This window comes from Lacerta agilis, chromosome 6 (genome assembly GCF_009819535.1).
Source record: "Lacerta agilis isolate rLacAgi1 chromosome 6, rLacAgi1.pri, whole genome shotgun sequence".
Lineage (NCBI taxonomy): Eukaryota > Metazoa > Chordata > Lepidosauria > Squamata > Lacertidae > Lacerta > Lacerta agilis.
In genome coordinates, this window is record NC_046317.1 from 82466519 (window position 1) to 82485650 (window position 19132).

At 43.2% G+C, this 19132-nt stretch overlaps 1 protein-coding gene across 6 annotated transcripts in view; it reads left to right on the top strand.

The window, feature by feature from the left end:
• The window catches only part of GNAS (GNAS complex locus), a 174170-nt gene that overhangs the window by 58235 nt on the left and 96803 nt on the right, over positions 1-19132 (top strand). Inside the window, exons 1-2 of one of the 6 annotated variants that reach the window (XM_033153637.1) lie at positions 16297-16361; positions 18987-19047. The exons of 2 other annotated variants lie outside the window; for them this stretch is intronic. Coding sequence is in view for 3 of the 4 variants with exons in the window: in XM_033153634.1 (XP_033009525.1) it covers positions 14986-15124 (139 nt within the window). In the remaining variant the exon portion in view is untranslated. Of the gene's footprint in view, positions 1-14494; positions 15125-16296; positions 16362-18986; positions 19048-19132 lie in introns of those variants that run through there. 3 more of the 6 variants (XM_033153634.1, XM_033153636.1, XM_033153635.1) reach the window with 3 other exon arrangements.

Below are 19132 nucleotides of genomic sequence, written 5' to 3' on the forward strand. Positions count from 1 at the left end.
CTAGGAATGCTGACATGCACCTTAACCTGTATTGCTCTCTGTGTTGGATTCCTTAAATATCTGCATTAACTCTAAACGGCTATGTTCAGAACAGTAACAGGAAGGAACCCCCTACTGACTTCCATATTTCTTCTTTTCCGCCCCATTTGTGAGTTGCTGTCATGACTTGACAACTGAAACGTTTACAAAGCTGAAAGTGAAGCTTAGAATCCTGCAGAGGAGCTGATCTCTTGCAGAGTTGACCACCGGCTGGCTCAACCCTCACAAAACCTTGCCTGGTTTCTGTGATTATCCTGTATTTTGTTATCTCCTGGTTTGTTGCTCATTTGAGCTGAACACTAACCAGAAAGGGTGCAATTTAGATCAAAGGGACATTTAACAGATTTGCTTAATATCAGTATTTATATATAAAGACGGAAATCTCATTTTAAAAATACTTTTAAATTAACGTGAAGAGCGGGTAACAAATATTTGTAAAAGTTGTTTGAAAGCTCAGTTCAAAAACAATTATCCAGATGATCCAAACTGCCTGGATTATTTACACCAAATACAGCATATCTCACTGCTTTCTCTATGAACTCAGCGGCAACTCAGCGCAGGGTAAAAAAGAAAGAAAGAAATGTACATCTTTTAAAACTTTTGAGAGCGAGCCAAAGCAAATGGTTATTTTGCAAACTGCATTTTCCTCCCACAAAGACTTAAAAACAAGCTACATATTATCCTTTATTACATCCCCCTACTTAATGCATTTTTACCTGCTTCCAATCGGAAGGTAGTAGCATTTTTGTATCGGTTGCAGGGACCTTGCTATACGAATTGACCATCTGCAATTAATTCGCACTGTATAAATAGTTTTGAGGACTGAATAGTTTGCATTCCGAATGGAACAGTCTATTTTTAGCTCTTGGAGCTGGCTTGTTTTGTGTTCTCTGTAGAAGCAGGAACATTCTTCTTTCTTTCTTTTTTTTTAAGTGCTTTTTTGTTGGTGCTTAATTAACTCAAAAGAAATCATAATCAGAGAAGACAAGAGGAAGAGAAATCCAAATAATTTTAAAATTTCTGCAAAAGGCTGAAGATGGCTGCAACGCAAGAAAAAAAAAGTCTCCAGAGAGGAGAGAACAGTTTTTGCAAAGTTGTTTTTCCTACCCCTTTGCGCATTATATAAGTGCATGTTTTCTCTTGTACCTATTGATTACAGAGAAGGCTGGCTTGTAAGAGGTGTGGCAAAACGCTGGATAAGAGAATCTTGAATACAGCAAGGGCTATTCAAGAGAGAGTTATATCTGGAAAACTTGGCGATAACAATGCGGGGTTAGAAACAGAGGCAAGGCATATGCAAATATTTGACAGCATTACTTTTCCTTCAAATTACTTTGTGAGGATTTAAGAGTTGTTTATCTTCCACAGGGGGGGGAGCCAGCCCCCACCCACAAATGGTACACTGCCTGTGATTTATTTCTCAAGAGAGCCCATCTCTGACATGTGCTGGAGCGACAACTGTCAAACACTTAAAATGGGCCCATGCAAACAAAAACAAACAAAACCCTTCACATAAAAACAAAAGGTCATTGTTTGCCCATTACATTACTATGTAGTTTATTATTAGGGAAATATATATACACCTGTATATAATGCTATCAATTTAAGTTTGGATATAGCAAATTGCAGGCCTCTGGACCTTGCTGTAAAATTTGCTCTCTTGTGAAATCTTCATTTTGCCTCACATGCTCCTCTCCTTACGTCTTACATTTGTGGTATCATCTTACCTATGTCTCTATTATTATTTTTCAGATTCTCTAGGTAACCAGGAAATATAGTATCATCATACAAATGCAATTTTCATTCCATTTCTTATGCTTGCAGTTTTATAGGAAATACATCCCTAATTAGCATATACTAATGGCTTGATTTGGTTTTGGCCAATTCTTGGGATCTCCTCAGTATTTGAACAGTCTAATAATCATCCCGGGAAAAATGTGTGGGCATCCAAAGACCCACGTAATTTCCCCTCATCTTTGCAAGCCCAGGGTCGTTTCACATAGGCCTTTCATGAGCATTGCTTAAAAGCTGTACCAGTAAAGTCTTTGTATGTTAAACCCTGACTCAAGAGTTCCCCAACCCTCCTCAGACGCTTGGAAAAAGTAACAAATGTATTATCCCCGTTTGTTGTGACCACTCAGATATGTTACTGGACTAGAGAAAGGAGCAACACTAGCAGACAGCTAGCTCCAACATTTATCTGATGAAAATGGGGACATCCTATTCCATAACAACAAAAACAACATTTATACCTCGCTCATCTTACTGGGTTGCCCCAGTCACTCTGGTCGGCTTCTAGCGTATATAAAAACATAATTAAACATTTAAAAAACTTCCCTATAAAGGGCTGCTTTCAGTTGCCTTCCATAGGTTGTATAGTCACTTATCTCCTTGGCTTGGGGGGTCACATAACTCCATATACTTCAACATTTCTCCGATGAAAATAAAGGCATCCTAAGGAAAAGAGGGACATTCCGGTATCAAAATAAGGAGAATTGGAGGGTCTGCACTAGTTGGCTGGCACTAGAATTCATGCTAACGTTTGTGGATCTCTGTGGTCTGAATGTTTGCCAGTTGCACAGAAATCCTATTTGCGAATCAGTTCCGACATGCAGAGAGTTGAAGGGCATAGTTGGGAGACAAGCATCTGTGGGGACTGAAGTAATGGAAACAGATGGTCCAGCTAAAGCACAAGGTAAGCATTGTCAGGAGAAGTAAGTTATGAAGGGATTAGAAAGTCCAGACCTGTCCAGCCAGCTCAGCAGTGGCCGAATGTGCTTTTATGTTAATGCATCAGGATTGGGTTGGTTGAAAGTTCATAATAAGCTTTGGACTGGAATAGCCAACAGATTAAACAAAAATAATATTGATATTGAAGGGCAAATTTAAAAGGATGTTAGATCTAACTAGTTAGTGGACTGGAACGTTGTGTGTGTGTGTTAGCGCCGCTTGCCAAGTGAATCACATACAACATGCTTTGTGCTTCTTTTTCATAAAGTCTTTGTGGAATTTATATATTTTCACTGGCTATTTTCAGCCTGCTCCTTAAAGTAAATAAATAACAAACCGTGGGATTTTCAAGTTGGTAGAAATCACAGCACCTCTGCCACCCTAGTTCCTTGCTTTTTTGGTGTGTGTGTGTGTGTGTGTGTGTGTGTGTTTGTCCGTTATTGGGAAAAGCGAATTTCGTTCTCAGTGTATAGTAAAATAGAGTACCGGTAACAAACAGGATGGATCAAGAGACCTAGGCTGTGCCCATATGGTGGTGGTGGGATTATCTCTCGCACAAGAGGTAGCTCAGGTCTGTTCTTTCTGTGCCCACATTGGTGCAAGGGTGTCTACAGATGAGCGGCTTAAGTCTTCTGCCTTTGATTCCTAAACCGTTTTCTGTCCACATTTGTGAGAGGTCCTTAATAGGGTGTATCTGTTTGGTGTGTGCATGTCCCAAACCCTCGGTTATTACATAGGCACTCTCCATTGCTGTGTTTTTCAAACTGGGCATGCACACAGGTAGTTCTTCACCAGTGTGCGCAACATCTTTAAAAAAAAAATCCCAGGATGTGTTCAAGAGTAAACTTGGTCAGCTTGTTTCAGAACGGGGGAAATGAATGGTTGGGAATTTGGAAGTGAGGGAATATATACAAAAGAATTATTTACAACATGTCTCTCTCTCTCTCTTTTTTTTTTTTACAATGAACGCAGATGAAACCTGCAAAACCTGTTAGGCCAGAGGGGAAGGGGGACAAAAAAAGTGTGTGTGTGTGTGTGTGTGTGTGTTTAGAGACAATGGTACCTTTTCCAATCCATTTTGAATTCTCTAATGATGGATGGTTTTCCTGAGGCTGTGGCTACTTCTCTAGAACCATGTTTGTGCGAAAGGTCTTTCCCCCCAAATCAGCAACCCATTAAAACCCAGAACTTTGATTTGGTCTGTATGCAAGGCAAGGTTTTCTCCTTATCCCATTGGCCCATTTATTGGCCATATTGTGAAGTACATGAGTTTGGGTCATTATTCATTAAATTTCCCTACTCATTTCAGTAAATGTCATCGATACTGATCCGGTCTGTCCCATGTACCACTTTTATTTTTTTCTTCTCTGTAAGGTTGTACTAGGTAAAGTACTTCTGTGGCAGATTACTAGTATGTTTTGTAAACTTCTTAAAGCTTAAGATCCCCTTCTAAATCTACTCGGCTAACTTCCCCCTCCCCCAGCCCACTTGTTCCACAGGGAGAAATACTTGAAAGCAGTTATATGTGTGCAGCCTGCTTTTGGCTATAACTATTTCACCTAAGACAGATAACGGCTTGGTTTGCACACAAACCTAAGCCAAACTATAGGTTGTACGAAAAACCAAGTGTGCTGGTGCACATTCGGAAAATTGTGGCTGCTCTGCTCTTCCCCCTGTCCTCCTCCTGCTGCATTTCTCAGAGCTAAGTCATGGTTTAGCTTAGTGTTACATCTGAGCCAGGACTTGGAGTTTGTCTTGCTCCAAACAAACCACAAGCTTTATGGCTTAGTGGACATGATTTATTTGGAGGAGACAAACCATGAGTCTGGGTTCACAGTGGAAACCACTTTTTTGAGAAATACGTTTTGTCAGCAGTGTAGTCTTTACAACCTGAAGTGGACATTCGTTCTTTGGAACCAATAGTGTGGTCCCAGGCAAATGGTGATTGGCTTCACCTGTATCTATCCTTAGTAGATTTGGACTATCTATGCCTGGCTTTGCTTGATAATTAGGGTTGCTCTTTGTTAATAACCAAGTCAACTCCATTGACTATTTACTACCCCATAGTCTGCTAATTGGCTTAGGAAAAGCAACCGAATGCATTCAGAGAGACATTTAGATCTTAACTTGCAACATGTATTGACTCTGACAAAAGGGGTTTTGTCACCAGTGTGACTTGATCTGCAACCTAGTAGTGACTATCGACCCGCCATGTTTTATCAACATTAAATATTCCTAGATACAGGGGAGTATTTTAAATAACTAGGTTCAGTGCTTTCCCATCAGCTGTTATAGAAGGTCAGTTTACTACTTGAGAGTTTGTCCTTGTGAAAGCGACTCAGTTGAAACATTAGCCCATGTTCGCCCATGCTGTAATTTTTATAAGGATATAAGATCATGATTTATCTCCCTTGCACTTCCTCTATACTTGGGAAGTCAGATGAATTCTATGTTTCAATTTTAACGACAGGTTCCAACCCTAAGATTACAGAAAATATAGCCAAGTTCTTTGCTGCAGGCATAAAAACTGGGCCACAATTATTTAAAAGGAAGATGAGTTCAAAGTCAAAATCTTCGACATTTTTCACTATTTCTGATATATTCGTGGATTTTGTTATACTCGTTTTAAAAGGTACAATTTGCATGCATGTGTGTGGCATTTTCCCTCTGCTGTGGATGTCTTGATAACCCCGTTCTGTATTTGATGTTTATGGTCTGTTGACCAAATAAATTGAAACTGAATGTGAATGTCATTTAAGTGACTGTCAAGCTTCACTGGTGTCTATCTATGAGGTTTTTTTTAACATTCGTGAAATTAATCTCGGATCATTAGCATTCACTTGTGAAAGCCAGCATTCTCCATATACTGCCATCTAGTACTGTATGTATTCTGTCAGATTCTGGCAAATACATACACTGTCCTAAAAGAGATGAAGGAGTTCTGTTCCTAAAATAACATTTTAGCATCAATTTTGCTAACTCCAGCACTAGACCTAGTGCCAGATCCTCATCTGGGATACATCAGTGTAACTCCCCCTGCCTATTTTATTTTGACAAAAGACATTTCAGATGTAAAAATAGCTGCACTGTTTTCCTCCAGCTAATGCTCATCAATTTGCAGATCCGAGTTCTACTGTTAGTGTGTTGGTTTTTGTTTTTTAAAAAGTTAAATTTTTGAGCTTTATTAGTGGACTTTGAGCCAATAAGGTTAAAAAGGCGTATGGAACTGCTATTATATAGGAGGCTAAAAGCACGATGGTAGCTACGGTAAGTTTCATTAGGAATGATTGCAGTGAAGTCGTTTATTATTTGTCTCTGTTAGAGGCCAGAAGTTATAAAAAACATGATAGTCCAGACAGGGATCTGAGCCAGGGTTTAGCCTCTCTTAACTATTGGGCTATAGGAGGGCCTGGCTTCGAAAAGAAGGGTCACCCATGGAGGAGCCACTTCCTTATGTCTTTTCTTGGAGGGGAGGTGGATCAGAGAGGGGCCAAGAGATGTTAATGCTTGTATTAGAAAACAACCAAAACAACTGCTCCTCCAATTGGTGATTTAAAACCCAAACAACAACCCCGAAATATTTCACTATAGAATATGTGATCGGACAATTGAAATGAAAAGCAGCCAGTCTGGAACAGAAATAAATGGGTCTGTACACACACACGCGCGAACCTGTTGCTTTCCTAGAGAACTACAACTCCCATCATTCCTGGCAACTGGCTCTGCTGGCTGAAGCTTATGGGAGTTGGAGTCTAACAAAATCTGGAAGCACTCAGCTGCCCCATCCCTATGAAAAAGGCATTGCTAAAAAGGTGGTTTTTGAGGAGGGAGAGTAAGAGAGCGTGGCATCATGCAGCTCTACTGGGAACTCGTTCCAGGCCCTGTACTAAGTTTTATTCATTCATTCATTTAGTCATTCATTCATTCATTTATAACAGTGCTTCTATACTGCCATCTTGTATCATAAAACATTGAGGCGGTGTACAGCAATAAATATGAATACAATAAAGCAAAACAGCCTGAAAACAAGACAAAGTGATCGTTCAAATAACTGGATAGTCATTTTTTTTAGAATTTAACTGAGTAGGCATAAAACCCACCCATAAATGTTCAATACATGTTAACAATGAGGGTGCCAGATGAAACTTTAATGGAAGTAGCATGGGACCGGCCACACTAATGGCCAATGTCTAGTTGAGGCCAGTCTGTAATATGGGAGACAGCTAAGGGTGTTCTTCCAGAGGATCTCATTGACCAAGCTGGGATATAAGGCAGTCCTTAAGCTATCCTGGACCCAAGTTGTTCAGGGCTTTGTATGTCAATAAGAGAACCCAAAACATGGATTATTAGCATATGAGCAGCCAGCGCAGATGTTTTAGAGGTCTCACATGCTGTTGGCTAGGAGTCTAGCTGGTACATTCTATACTATCTGGACCTTCTGAATTCATCATCATCATCATCATGGCATACACAGATACAGAGGTGTTCCCCACGCAGTTAAAACTATTAAAGTAACCAGAAGCGACCATATGCACCTTGCCAAATCTAGCTCCCCTTACCAAATATTTGCTCCCTATGCAACTGTTAACATGTCTTGACTATTTATTAACATGATTTACAGTGCAGGTCTAGACATGTTTACTTTAAAGTAAATCCCACCATGACCAATAGGGCTTTCTCCCTTGTGTATTTAGGACTGCAAGCTTGGCATGTTAACAAATATTTATCAGTGACCCTGCCATTTTGAAGAGGATTGGGGGGGGGGGGTCCTGCTAGTTTAAATATGTGATCATGTAGCTTTGAGAAACTCTCCTGAAAATGTATTTTCCTTCCCTGTAACAGTGCAGATATTGGTTCTGCGGAAAGCCAATGAGAAGTGTAGTAACAGAGGTTAGTGTTTTTAATACGTCTGCCCGGCTGCTGTGCAACCTCGGGGAACGAGCATAGAAGATTACGGGAATGCTCAGAATTTTTATTCTGCACCTGGGACAGGTGCACAGCTTGTCCCGACAATTTCAACACAAGGTTAATTCAAATCTGGCATGGAATTCAATGCCATCACATGCAAAGGCAATCACTTTCCTAACAATGACTCAGTTGTCAGTATATATTATGATATCTGTTTTGCCAAGTTTCCTTTTCTACAAAACACATAATACTGTCCAAGCTTTGTCTACATTAGAGGAAATTGTGTTCAAGCTACTTGTCTGAATATAAATCTTAGTGAGCTTTTGAGATTGCCCCATCGTAAAGCTGAATGACAAAACTGCTCCATTGGTGTGTTCCAATAATGTCACCTAACAGTCTATGTAGGGCTGCCATATTTTGAAGAGCAAAAAAGAGGACACATTTGCAGACTTCTACTTTTAACTGTGGATCGCTATGATGACTCCCATTTTACATAACCAAGAAAAAAGAGGACATGTCCAGGAAAAAAGAGGACATATGGCAACCCTATGAGATGCCATTTGCTGATATCATAATGGATTATTCTTTTTTATGTTTCTGCCCATGTATGAATCCACAATTTTTCTGGTACGATTGAGAAGAAATGGGAAGAGGCTGGGTGTTTTGGATCTAGACATTTTTTAAAAAAATGTGTTGTCTTGGCTGTGCTACCATACGTTGTTCAGGCCTCAACACATGTCTTCAACATTTTCATACCTTGGACCCATCATTAGCCCCAATTTGCATGATGGTGAATCATTTTAATTTATTTATTTTTACTATACATTTGTTTGGTGGTAGTGCTGCTGCTATGACCCACCTTAGATCTGGCCACCATCTGAAGACCAACACATTGAAAGCTGCTCTCTACTGAGTCAAACCAATGGTCCATCTAGCTCAGTATTTTCTGCACTGGCTTGCAGCAGCGTTCTAGAGTGTCAGGCAGGGGTCTGTCCCAATCTTGTCTGGAGATGCCAGGGATTGAATCTGAGACCTTCTGGATAGAAGGTAGATCCTGTCCCAATGAGCTATGTCCCACCTTCTTCTAAGTTGTCTACCCAGTCAACTAAATTCTCACACAATCCACCTTTTCATGAAAATTCATCTATAATAAGTTTACTAAAGTCGAACAGCAAGCAGCTTATAAATACAGGCAATCAACAGAAGAATTTATGGATTGTTGAATCTTGACTAAGATAAGAGAGATGGCCATGGATGCGGTAAAAATACAATGCAAAGCCAGGGAATCCTGGTGGCAACTCCAGAGATGGCCCAAATGGGTGGCTTTTCTCCTTCTGCAAAATAGTCTAAAGAGGATTAAATATACTGTACTACGGTATATAGGAACAGTAAGTCTATGCATGGTGCTCAGCATCTACAAGAAATTTGAAAACAGTTCTAAATATGGAAACTAGGGGGCAATGTGACAAACACATTGCTGAGTTGGGGCAGAACAGGGATTCGGCAAAGGCAAGAGAGAAATATTTTGAATAAATTAATGAGTGATTTGAAAACAGGGATTACATCGATGGTATTGATAAGCACACAGTTTACTACACAGATACAGCAAGAGGGCCTTCTCTGCAGTGGCACCCACTCTCTGGAACGCTTTCCTGAGAAATAAGACACACACCAACCAACAGTGGTGCAATTCCAGCACATGTGGAAAACTTATTTATTTACCATGACTTTTGCTGACTGCTGATGGGTGAGCTGTTCCAGAATTTCAAGGATATTTTTTTATTCTCCTTCTGATGGTTTATTTTACTGCATTTTAAATTGCATTTGTAATTTTTTTGTATATATTATCGTACACCATCTTCGGTGCCCAGGTAACAGGAAGTGTATAAATATTGTAATTGACAGACGTGAGAGATGCATGCATCTGGTGAGGGTGTTGCTGCCATCGCTGTGGCAACGTTGGCAGGAAATTTTAAAAAAGCAAGTTACAGCTCAGGAAACTACCAGTTTGCCTTCTTACTTCTGTTCCTTGGAGGTGGTGCTATGGCAGTGGTGGAACAGATGCATGGGCATGGTGGAAAGACCATTCTGAATAAGCATCGCCTTAACCTCAATAGGTGTGATAAATTCCATAAAGCGAGGGGGAACTTGTACCTACACCCCCCGTGCAGACTCTTACTTCCTGAGAATGTTCACAAACCGTCTAGAACATCAGCAGTTTGGCCAGTGAGAAAATACAGCTCATTTTAAAAAGTGAAGCCAGGCTTAGTAGTAACTAAGAAAATTTCAAAGACTGCAGCTCCCCGCCCCTACTTTCCATTTCTGTATTTTATTTTTTTCAAGGGCAAAACTATATTCCTGTAAACTTTCCAAGTTCTTTGCTTTGCATTTATGCCTTATTTGTACCTCACTGAGGGCCATAACAGGCTGGCTTCGACTTCACTTTTGCGATATATAATTAATGGCAAGATTAGTGTGTAAACTGTACATACACCAAATTCACCCTTTGTCCTGAGATAGTCATTAAGGATCATAGGGATAGGGGTGAAGGTCAGCAATTTTGAGGTTTTGTGTCGGCTACTGCAGAGCTTAAGCAAGGAAATTATAGGACATCAACACCCCTACCGATCACCAGTGTTCACACTGAGAGTCATCTTAGCACAGAATCATGTAATTGTAGAGTTGGGAAGCAGGTTAGGCAAGTGAGGAGACACTTGGCAAGATGTGGCAGTGAAAGTGACCCCTGGCTCAATGGCGAGGGCCGGTGGAGAAACACTGCTGCAGCATATTTGCTATAAATGTTATTCCGTTTATGTTTGCGGGTACAAAACCTGATGCCTGAGGCACCTGGCTGAGACCAGGTGACTTAGGCCAATCAAAGAAACGCTATACCTTCTGACCTCAATTAACTGAAATATTTCAACATTTAGTTGCCCTGCCGCATATAGTAAAAATGTCAGGCATGGTCAACCTAGGTTGATCTTGGTTTCTGTTGTGTTTCTTTCCTTTTTTTAAAAAAAGAACTAGTAATATCCCTCTTGCCTAAATACAAATTATTAATCCAATCAGACTTGGACAGGCTAGTGCTGCAACTGTATTAAAGGTCAGAAAATACTAATTTAACCTTTTAAAAAAGTAGTTAAATGTCTTTTTTAATGTCCTTTTTAAAAAACAAAAAACAAAAAGACCTCTGGAAAGGTCTGTTGGCCAAGAATTAAAAATAGCCCCAAGGTGGCGGGCAACTTTTCCTTCCTTTCTAAAGTGGTATGAGCTGGCAACTCTCCATTCCCTTCATATCTGCAAGACTGGCCAGAATCTTATCCACAAGGACTTGGGTTGTTTTCGTTTTCGAAAGGAGACAAAGGGCAATATAAAACTTGAACAACACTAATCCCCTTCCTTCGCACACATTAAGATTTCTGGTGTTTGCATTATCCAGTGGAAAAGCAGGTCATGGTGATATTGTTACCCTACAAAGGAGGGTTTTAATTTTGCTGGTTCTCCAAGCCAAAAGACTCGCCCCCCCTTTTTTCTGCTTACTACAAACTATATGTGTGTGAAGGGAGAGCATATATATAATGAAGAGCAGTGTGTGTGTTTATATGTGTGAATGAGTGGTACATGATTATTTAGCATTGTGTAGCTGGCTGGGCACAGCCACAAAATGGCCGCTGTGGGGCTGCGTAAGCCAAACCAGTGTCATCTGGAACCGATCTGGAAGAGCACACTGTTTCTCACACATTGTGGTGTTTTGAGGGGATAGAGGCCTTTCACAGGTACCATAGAAGCTACTGGTGGAGATACTGGCACAGCATCAACAACCACTGTCTTAAAAACAACATGGTTGTTGTTCTAAAGTCTCTTTCCCCGAGGCATTTTGTACGAGATGATCCAGGTAACAGAAAGTTGCTGCTCTCTGTTGTGGTTATGGGTCCGGTTTTAGGTGCCTTCCATATGTTTTAGGGTTGTTTTGCCAGCTTGAGGGCCTCTGTGGGGTTGAAGGATAGAACAGAACCTTTTAAATAAATATAAATATAAATAAAACCCTCCAAGGTAGGCTGGTATTACTGTTTTCACGTTGCAGATCAGAAGCTCTATTTTATAGACAAATCGGGTGCCTACTGAATACTGTACCACCTAATGATTTAACAGCTGAGGAGGGACTGGGAAGTTGGGAACTCTCCGTTTATGGCTCACACTATTAGCCATTACGTTTGAAGATCATATATGCTTACCTCCATCTACTTATTATTTGGGAACTGGATAGGAAAGATGCAAAACACACTTTTGCAATAACTCAAAAATAGCTCAGTGTGAAAGGTTTCAAGTGGAAGCTGGGAATTATAATGCAGTTAGGAAAGTTACCCACCTGCAGTTTAAAGGGCTGTAGTCTTAGTTTGAAAAATGGGCTCATATTGTTAAGACAGTTGCATTCAGTGCCGAGTTCTGGCTAAAAAAAAAGGACCTGGTTACATTAAACATACTGTATGATTCCCTGGCATTAAATTAAGGCTTCACAACACCTTGCCTTGCTACTAGTCAGTTTAGGCTGCCCTGCAAACCTTCTATTGAGCATTAGATCACAACGTGGCAGTAAAATGAGTTTTCTTGCTCATCAAAGGAATTCACAGGCCAGTAGATAACCTGGACAGTACTGCAGACATACTCATTTCAGCATTTGTAGACTGCTTTTCCCTGCTAGCCTTCCTGAGGCAGCTCCACAGCCTATTAATTTTTTGTTCAAACTACAACTGATAGGAAGAAAATGTCACAAGACCAGCAGTCAAAAACAATGCAAAACGTTGCAATAAAACAGTAACATAAAAAGCGTTGCAAATTATAAATATTAGTTCAAAGCAGCTAACGACCAGAGGCTAAAAATAGAAGGATGGGAATAGCAAGAGTTAAACACACTGCCCTGCATCTTCCATGTGGTACGTCAAAATGCAATGCCAGCTTAATCAGCACGGAAAATCGGGGGCAGAAATCTCCTGCATGTGGCAGCATTTTTCCTTCTCCAAAACTGCGCCCAGTGCCTGACACGTGTCTTGCCTCATTTCTCCCTCGGCCCCTCGTTTCTCCTTCCTCATGCTGCCTACAGGTGCTACTGCTACTTCACCCCCCCCTACCGCCCCGCTTTTGTTCAGCCAATCTGACCCATGATCCCTATGCATGACCAGCAAGGACTTCACCTCCCTTTTAATTACAGCTATTAATTTGCTTTAATTGCCCAGGAACCCCATCGTGGCTCAACGGCTCGCAGCATTTGATCGGACGACACCCCCCCCCCCCCAATTTTAAATTATTGGAAGGCATTTTTGGTTACGCATTTCTACGGGTGCTTTCGCCTACCCCCGAAGCCTTTTTTTTGGGGGGGGGGGTGTTAATCCTATTTTGTACAAAATCCACGTCGTGCTCAGGATCCTAATTCCGCAGAGAGAGGCGGCATTGATGAACAAAAAGGAAACTGAGGTTCCCTCCGCAAAAAGAAAAAAAAAATTCCAGAAGGAACTCCCCCCGCCCCGCGGGAAGCTAAATTTAAAACACACGCGCGCACTCACACAGCGCACAACCCCTGGGCGTGTCAAGAAAGGAAGGAGTCGGCAATGCAACGAGGGCAGCCTCCCTGTGGGTGTTTGAAGAGGGCGCCTCCAAGTCAGTTAACTCCTGACGTTTGGGGATCATGTGAATGGTTGAGTTCCCATGGTTCCGTGTGAGTTCGCCTTGCCCCACCCCATCTCTGCGTCTCTCGCGTTTCCCTGTCGAATTCAACAGTAAAATAACAACAATAATCGCAATCCTAATACAGTAATAATAAATGCAAGGGGAGAGAGGAGGGGAGATAAAATGGGGGAGGTAATAAAGAGAGAGAGGAGGAGGGAAGGAAGTAAATAAAAGCTCCTCATCAGGAGTTATTTTCGTTTACAGGGGAGGAGATCCCACTTGCTTTTTTTATCTCTCGTTTCTCCTCCCTTCCCTTTGCTCCCCACGTTTGCAAGGGGAAGCCAAAGGGGATTCAGCAGTCTGGAAATCGAACGTGAAAAGCGGGGAGGGAGAGAGAAAGAGAGCAGCGAAAGCGAGAGAGGGAGGAAAAAGAAGAAGAGGGCCTTGGATCTCGGCAACCACCATTAAGGGGGAGGAAGAAGCGACAACAGCGGCCGCCGCCGAATATCGAGGGAAGAAGGGGGGGGGGATTTATTTCTCTCTCTCTCTCTCCGCAACCCAACCCAGGAAAGGAAAGCGGGGACTCGTTTGGCCAGCCAGCAGCCGAAGGGTTGGCTTTGACCCCCTTCGGGCGCTGCGCCCTTTTTTGGAGAGGGAGGCGGCGTGTGCGCGCGCGCGCGTTGCAAAAGGAGAAGGCAGGAAGAAGAGCGAGCGAGGAAGGCGAAAGAAGAAAAAAGAAGAAAAAGAAGCAAAGGGAGAGGGAGGGAAGGGACGGGAGGGGAAAGAAGAAGAAAAAAGAGGAGCGAGGAAGAGAGACAATTCTAGATTTTCTCCGTGCCCAGGATTTGGGGAGGTTTCTCTGCTTGGAAGCTGCTCTGCCGCCGCCGCCTTGGACCTGGAGGATTATATATAATATATATATATAGAAACAGAGACGTCTCTTAATATTCTCATTTCGCCCTCCCCCACCATTGGAGGTGGCGTGGAAGCTGGAAATATTTTTTTAAAGATCCAATTATTGTTATTATTTTACTGCTGCAGGGGTTGGAAAAGGGGGGGGGAGAGAAGGAGGAAGAAGGAGGCAGCTTTTTTAACCCGTGATCCTGCGGAGAATTTCTCCCCCCCCCCGCGCGCCAGTGTGGTTTTTCCCTCTTTTTTCGTGACTGCCAATCTCCCTCCGTTCCCTACACCCCCGTCTTCTTCTATTCCTACCCCCCCTTTTCCTTTTTCTCCGGATCTGCATTGCGAGAGGATCTGGTCGAGGTGTGGGGGAGAACAGAGGTTGGAGGCCCGGCTTGAGCAGTAGCAAAGTCATCGCTCTCTCCCCCCACCAACCCCTCCCCTCCTCTCCCCCCCCCACCAACCCCGTAGTAGGCTCCGCACTCCGCTCCCTCCATGTCTTTAGGCAGCGGCAGCTGCGAGTAAAAGAATAAAAAAGGGGGGGAAGGAGAGAGGCTCCCCCCCCCGAGATACACACAGCCGCCTCCTCTCCAGCGAGACCCGGTTGCTTCCTGCCCCACTCCCTTTTCCTCTCTCTGTTTCTCGGCTGCGGCTGCCCCCTCCTTTGCGCCCCCCAACCCCCGGCCTTTCCTCCCCCCCACCCCTTCCCTTTCCCCCCCTTTCCATTCCGCTCCCCCCCCCAAGATGGGCTGCTTAGGGAACAGCAAGACTGAGGACCAGCGCAACGAGGAGAAGGCGCAGCGGGAGGCCAACAAGAAAATCGAGAAGCAGCTGCAGAAGGACAAGCAGGTCTATAGGGCCACGCACCGGCTCCTCTTGCTGGGTAAGGGCGGCCGGGGGCAGCAGGGAGGGCGGCAGGGAAGGAGGGCGTCTCTTTTGGGGGGTGGGGGTTGAAGAGGCCAAGGGCGCGCCCCCCCAGCCCTCCGCATACACGGGGCGCGGGAGAGAGCGGAAAGGAAGCGCGGACGTCTTTCTCGAGGCCTGGGTCTCCCTGGGTAACGGGTGGCAATAACGGGGCCCAGCAGTGACTGGGCAGCAGGAGAGAGAGGTGGGGCCCTGCCTGCCAGGCCGCCTGCTCGCTTGCCTGCCTGCCTGCCTGCCTGCCTTCCTCGCGGGCTTCTCAGGGAAGCTCCCCCGGCTTGGCAGGGCCGGGGAGGAAGGGAAAAGGAAGCGTGTCTCCAGGGGTTGGCGGCGAGGGAAAAGGGGCCTGGGAGAAAGTAGGCCTCGGGCCCTCAGCCGCTAGCTGCTCGTACTGCAGCCACGCTTGTGGTGTGTGTGTGTGTGTGTGTTTTCGGTGGGGAGGGGTGTTGTTGTTTTTGGCAGGGGGGTGACAGCTCGGGGGAGGGGAGCCAGCTAGGCATTCGAAAGGGTCCGGTTCCCTTCTGTTCCCAACACGTCCTTTTCATACGTTTCATGGACACGGTGTGTTCCTTGGTGAGCAAGGAAAGCCCCTTGGGTGGATGACAACGCTGGTTGGCCCTTTTCCTCTAAACCTTACCCCCCCCACTGCTTGGGACCCCCCCCCCCCCAAAGTGGATAAGTTGTAACTGGTAGCTCACCCTACTCCTAGGATTTACCTTATTATTATTATTATTATTAAGGTGACAGTAAACATACATCTACTCCGGCCTTTTTAGACTGCCTTGCCCCCCAAACATGGCTCACTCCACCTCCTGTTTCTGCTCCCCCCACCCTGTACTTAATAGGTAACTGCTGCATGGAGAAGAGGGCACAAACCACTGTTGAAAAGACACTGGTCTTTTCAAACTGTTACTGGTTGAGGCGGCTGTCAGTGATGTTTTAAGTGGAATGTCACTTTCATAGAATGTAATGTCCGGGCCTATACAGGTGGAGGGTTTGGGGGGGGGCTGCAGGCCACAGGATGCTCAGCACTTGAGTTTAAGGTGGTCCCGGTTGCTGCATGTGGGCCCTTGGTGGGGTGACTAAAGTGGATAATAGTAGCAGATGGGGAACAGGGAGTATGAAAAGAATCCAGCCTCACCCTTTTCCCCATTTGGGAACGGTACACATGCACAAATCCTTACAGGAAGTATGTGGAGGTGAGTGGGGCTTTGCAGTATTCTGTTGAGTTGGAGGTGGGGTGTATTCCGGATAAATGGGGTGGCGGTGGGCTAAGGTGCTTCTCTGGGGACTTGGAAGGAAAGGGGGCTTAATGTGGACTCGGAAAAGGAGGCTTCTGAAGGAAGCGGAAGGAAAGGTTTATTTTTAATACTGTGATGGACTTGCGTCCTTCCCTTTGTCACATTTATTGTTATCATTAACATTGGGAAAATACGGCTGGGGAATGAGCATTTTTGGCTCCATATAGATTAATACCAAATGCTGGCCTATTTGTTTGGTGTTTATTTTCCAGCAGATGCACACTTGGTTTAAAACACTTCCCAAAGTCCTCAAGCTAACAAAAAATGAATATTCTGTTTTCAGACACGCAGTTTGTGTGACATTGTAGTATCTAATGGTACTGGAGTATTGCTTTTGAATGGCCTATAATTTTTTAGAGGAGAACCTAGTTTGCTATATGATCCATATTTTTAGGTGGTGATGGTGGTTGGAATAATGAACATGTGAGTGAAGAGAGCCTTTAAGTCATTGATTTTGAGAAAGGAAGAGGTCTGAAATACAAGTTGAATAATTACAGCAACATCTTCTGCATTGAAGTGATATTCAGGTCCCTTCTGGCACATAAATTTGAGGAAAATAACTGATTTAATGTTTGCCCGATGCATGTGTGCGATCTTAAGAATGCATAGTTGGAAGTAAATCTGTTCAAATCAGTTGTGCTCAATCCCATGTAACTTGTATTTAAAACTGTTGTGGAAATCAGTTTTGCAGCTTAAATATCCAGAACAGAAGCTTATAGACATTTATATACATTTGTTTAAGCTTTGGGTAGTTAGAAAATAGCTTGGCTCTTCATAATTAAAACATGGGTTCCTTATGAGTCTTAAATTTGATTTGCCCAGATGTGGTGGCTTAAAAACTGTAGTTAATGCAGTCCTTAAATCATACAGAAAATGACAAGAAATCTGTGGTGTAGTAGTGTAAGTACTATAAAATCCAGAAATGAAAGCACAAGTGCACAGTACTGGTAATAATGTGGTGAACATGTTAAGAATAATGCAATGGAAAAAACACATTTCATCTTAAAAGCTTGTTCGTAGCACTTTTAGAAGTCCTTAGTGTGGTTTCTCAAATCATGTATGCATTTGACTGACATATCAGTGATAACTGTTTAGTGTGGTTTTGTTTTTTTATGAAAAACACAATATGAGAGAAAATACAGTAGTTATAGATAGCTGCTGGGAATTTCAGAGATAGGGTAGGAATTTAAATTGGTATTTGCTTAAGTATTGCGGGGTTGATAGTTTTAGTTCTCCCCTACATATTCATGGTGGAAGGTTGGGTAAAACACCCTCACTTTTGATGAGCTCTCTTTCTGCTTGGTATGATAGATTTTTGTTTATTTTTGACCTATTACAGCTCTGTGACTGCTGAGTGCTTTATGCAGTTATTTATCTGTCCTGGTGAAATCTTTCTGAACCTGTTTTCCACCAATATTTATAAAGAATGGGGTGGGAGTGAAGATTTCATGTCTGGCATTAAAATGTTCAGAGGTTAAGTGGTTTTAATAGTGTGCTGGGGTGAAGGAAGGAGTTAGGTTGCTGTAGAATTTGAAAACATGAAAGAGAAGGGAGACAGGATAGACTTCCCCAGAAAAATATACCGGTACTTTGATATATAGCTGCTAAAAATTAGTTTTGTGTACGAGACTCAAAATGGAGGCTTGTGCTGTCATTGAGTACCGGGAAAAGCCTGGCATTGAAGAAACACAAATGATGCCTTCATGATCCCTGTCTCATAAATTTCTCTTGTTTCTGGGGCTTGTGAGAGCTGTATATGGAAATAAACTACCCAAAGATGCTAGAGCATCTGTGTGTCTGCATCACCATGGCAGGACTTGATTTCCTGCAAAGGGGGAAGAGAAAACGTCGGCTTTTATATAGAAATATTGAAAGCTAGCGACTGGAGTGCCTGAATATCTCAGTCAGATTTCATGGCTCAAGCCCTTCACTGTGCAGACTGAGTGGGTGCAACATGCCGACTGGATGGGGAGAAAAGGGGCTTTCTTGTGTGTGGAGTGGGAGAAAAGAGAAGGGTTAGTTGTAGGGTGCAGAATGAAGGACGTCTTCTCATGGGAGTGAACAAGATGGTATTTTCAAAATGCAGACTTGATGTGCAGCTTGGTGGGTATGTGTGTGGGGTGTAGAGCGTGTGGAGGTGATGGGAAGCTGCTTTCAGGATGCAGATGAGAGGTGGGGAGCAGGAGGGGGTTCTTGGGCATCTCTGTAGCAGAATGGTGGCAGGGGTTCTCCTTTTTCAAATGGCACCATGTTCTCTGTTTCAGTGTGTTGAACTGGCTGATGGTGTGATTAAAGACATCAGGGTTTTACAGACACAATTGGCTTTGCTCTGTTCTCCCCCCCCCCACTTTGAAGTAGTAATTGTTAGAGGCAACTCCCGTTTCCCTTCAGAATACTAAACTTGCCTCTGCCTTAGTTTCCCCATTCTGCTTGTTTGATGTAGACAACTGGGGGAAAAATGGATAGTGAAATATTTCATGCTTCAGCTCCGACACATGACTTCAGCTGGACATTTATTTTTAGCTGCAGCTACAGTTTCCAGTGGCAATTATTGCTTTTTTTCCTTTCAGTTTTCAGTCTTGTGGTGAGTAACCTAGGTTCATGGATTTTGCCTCTTGAAGCGACTCATGTGCCCCAGAATTTATTCTACTTCCTTCTGAAATTGATTT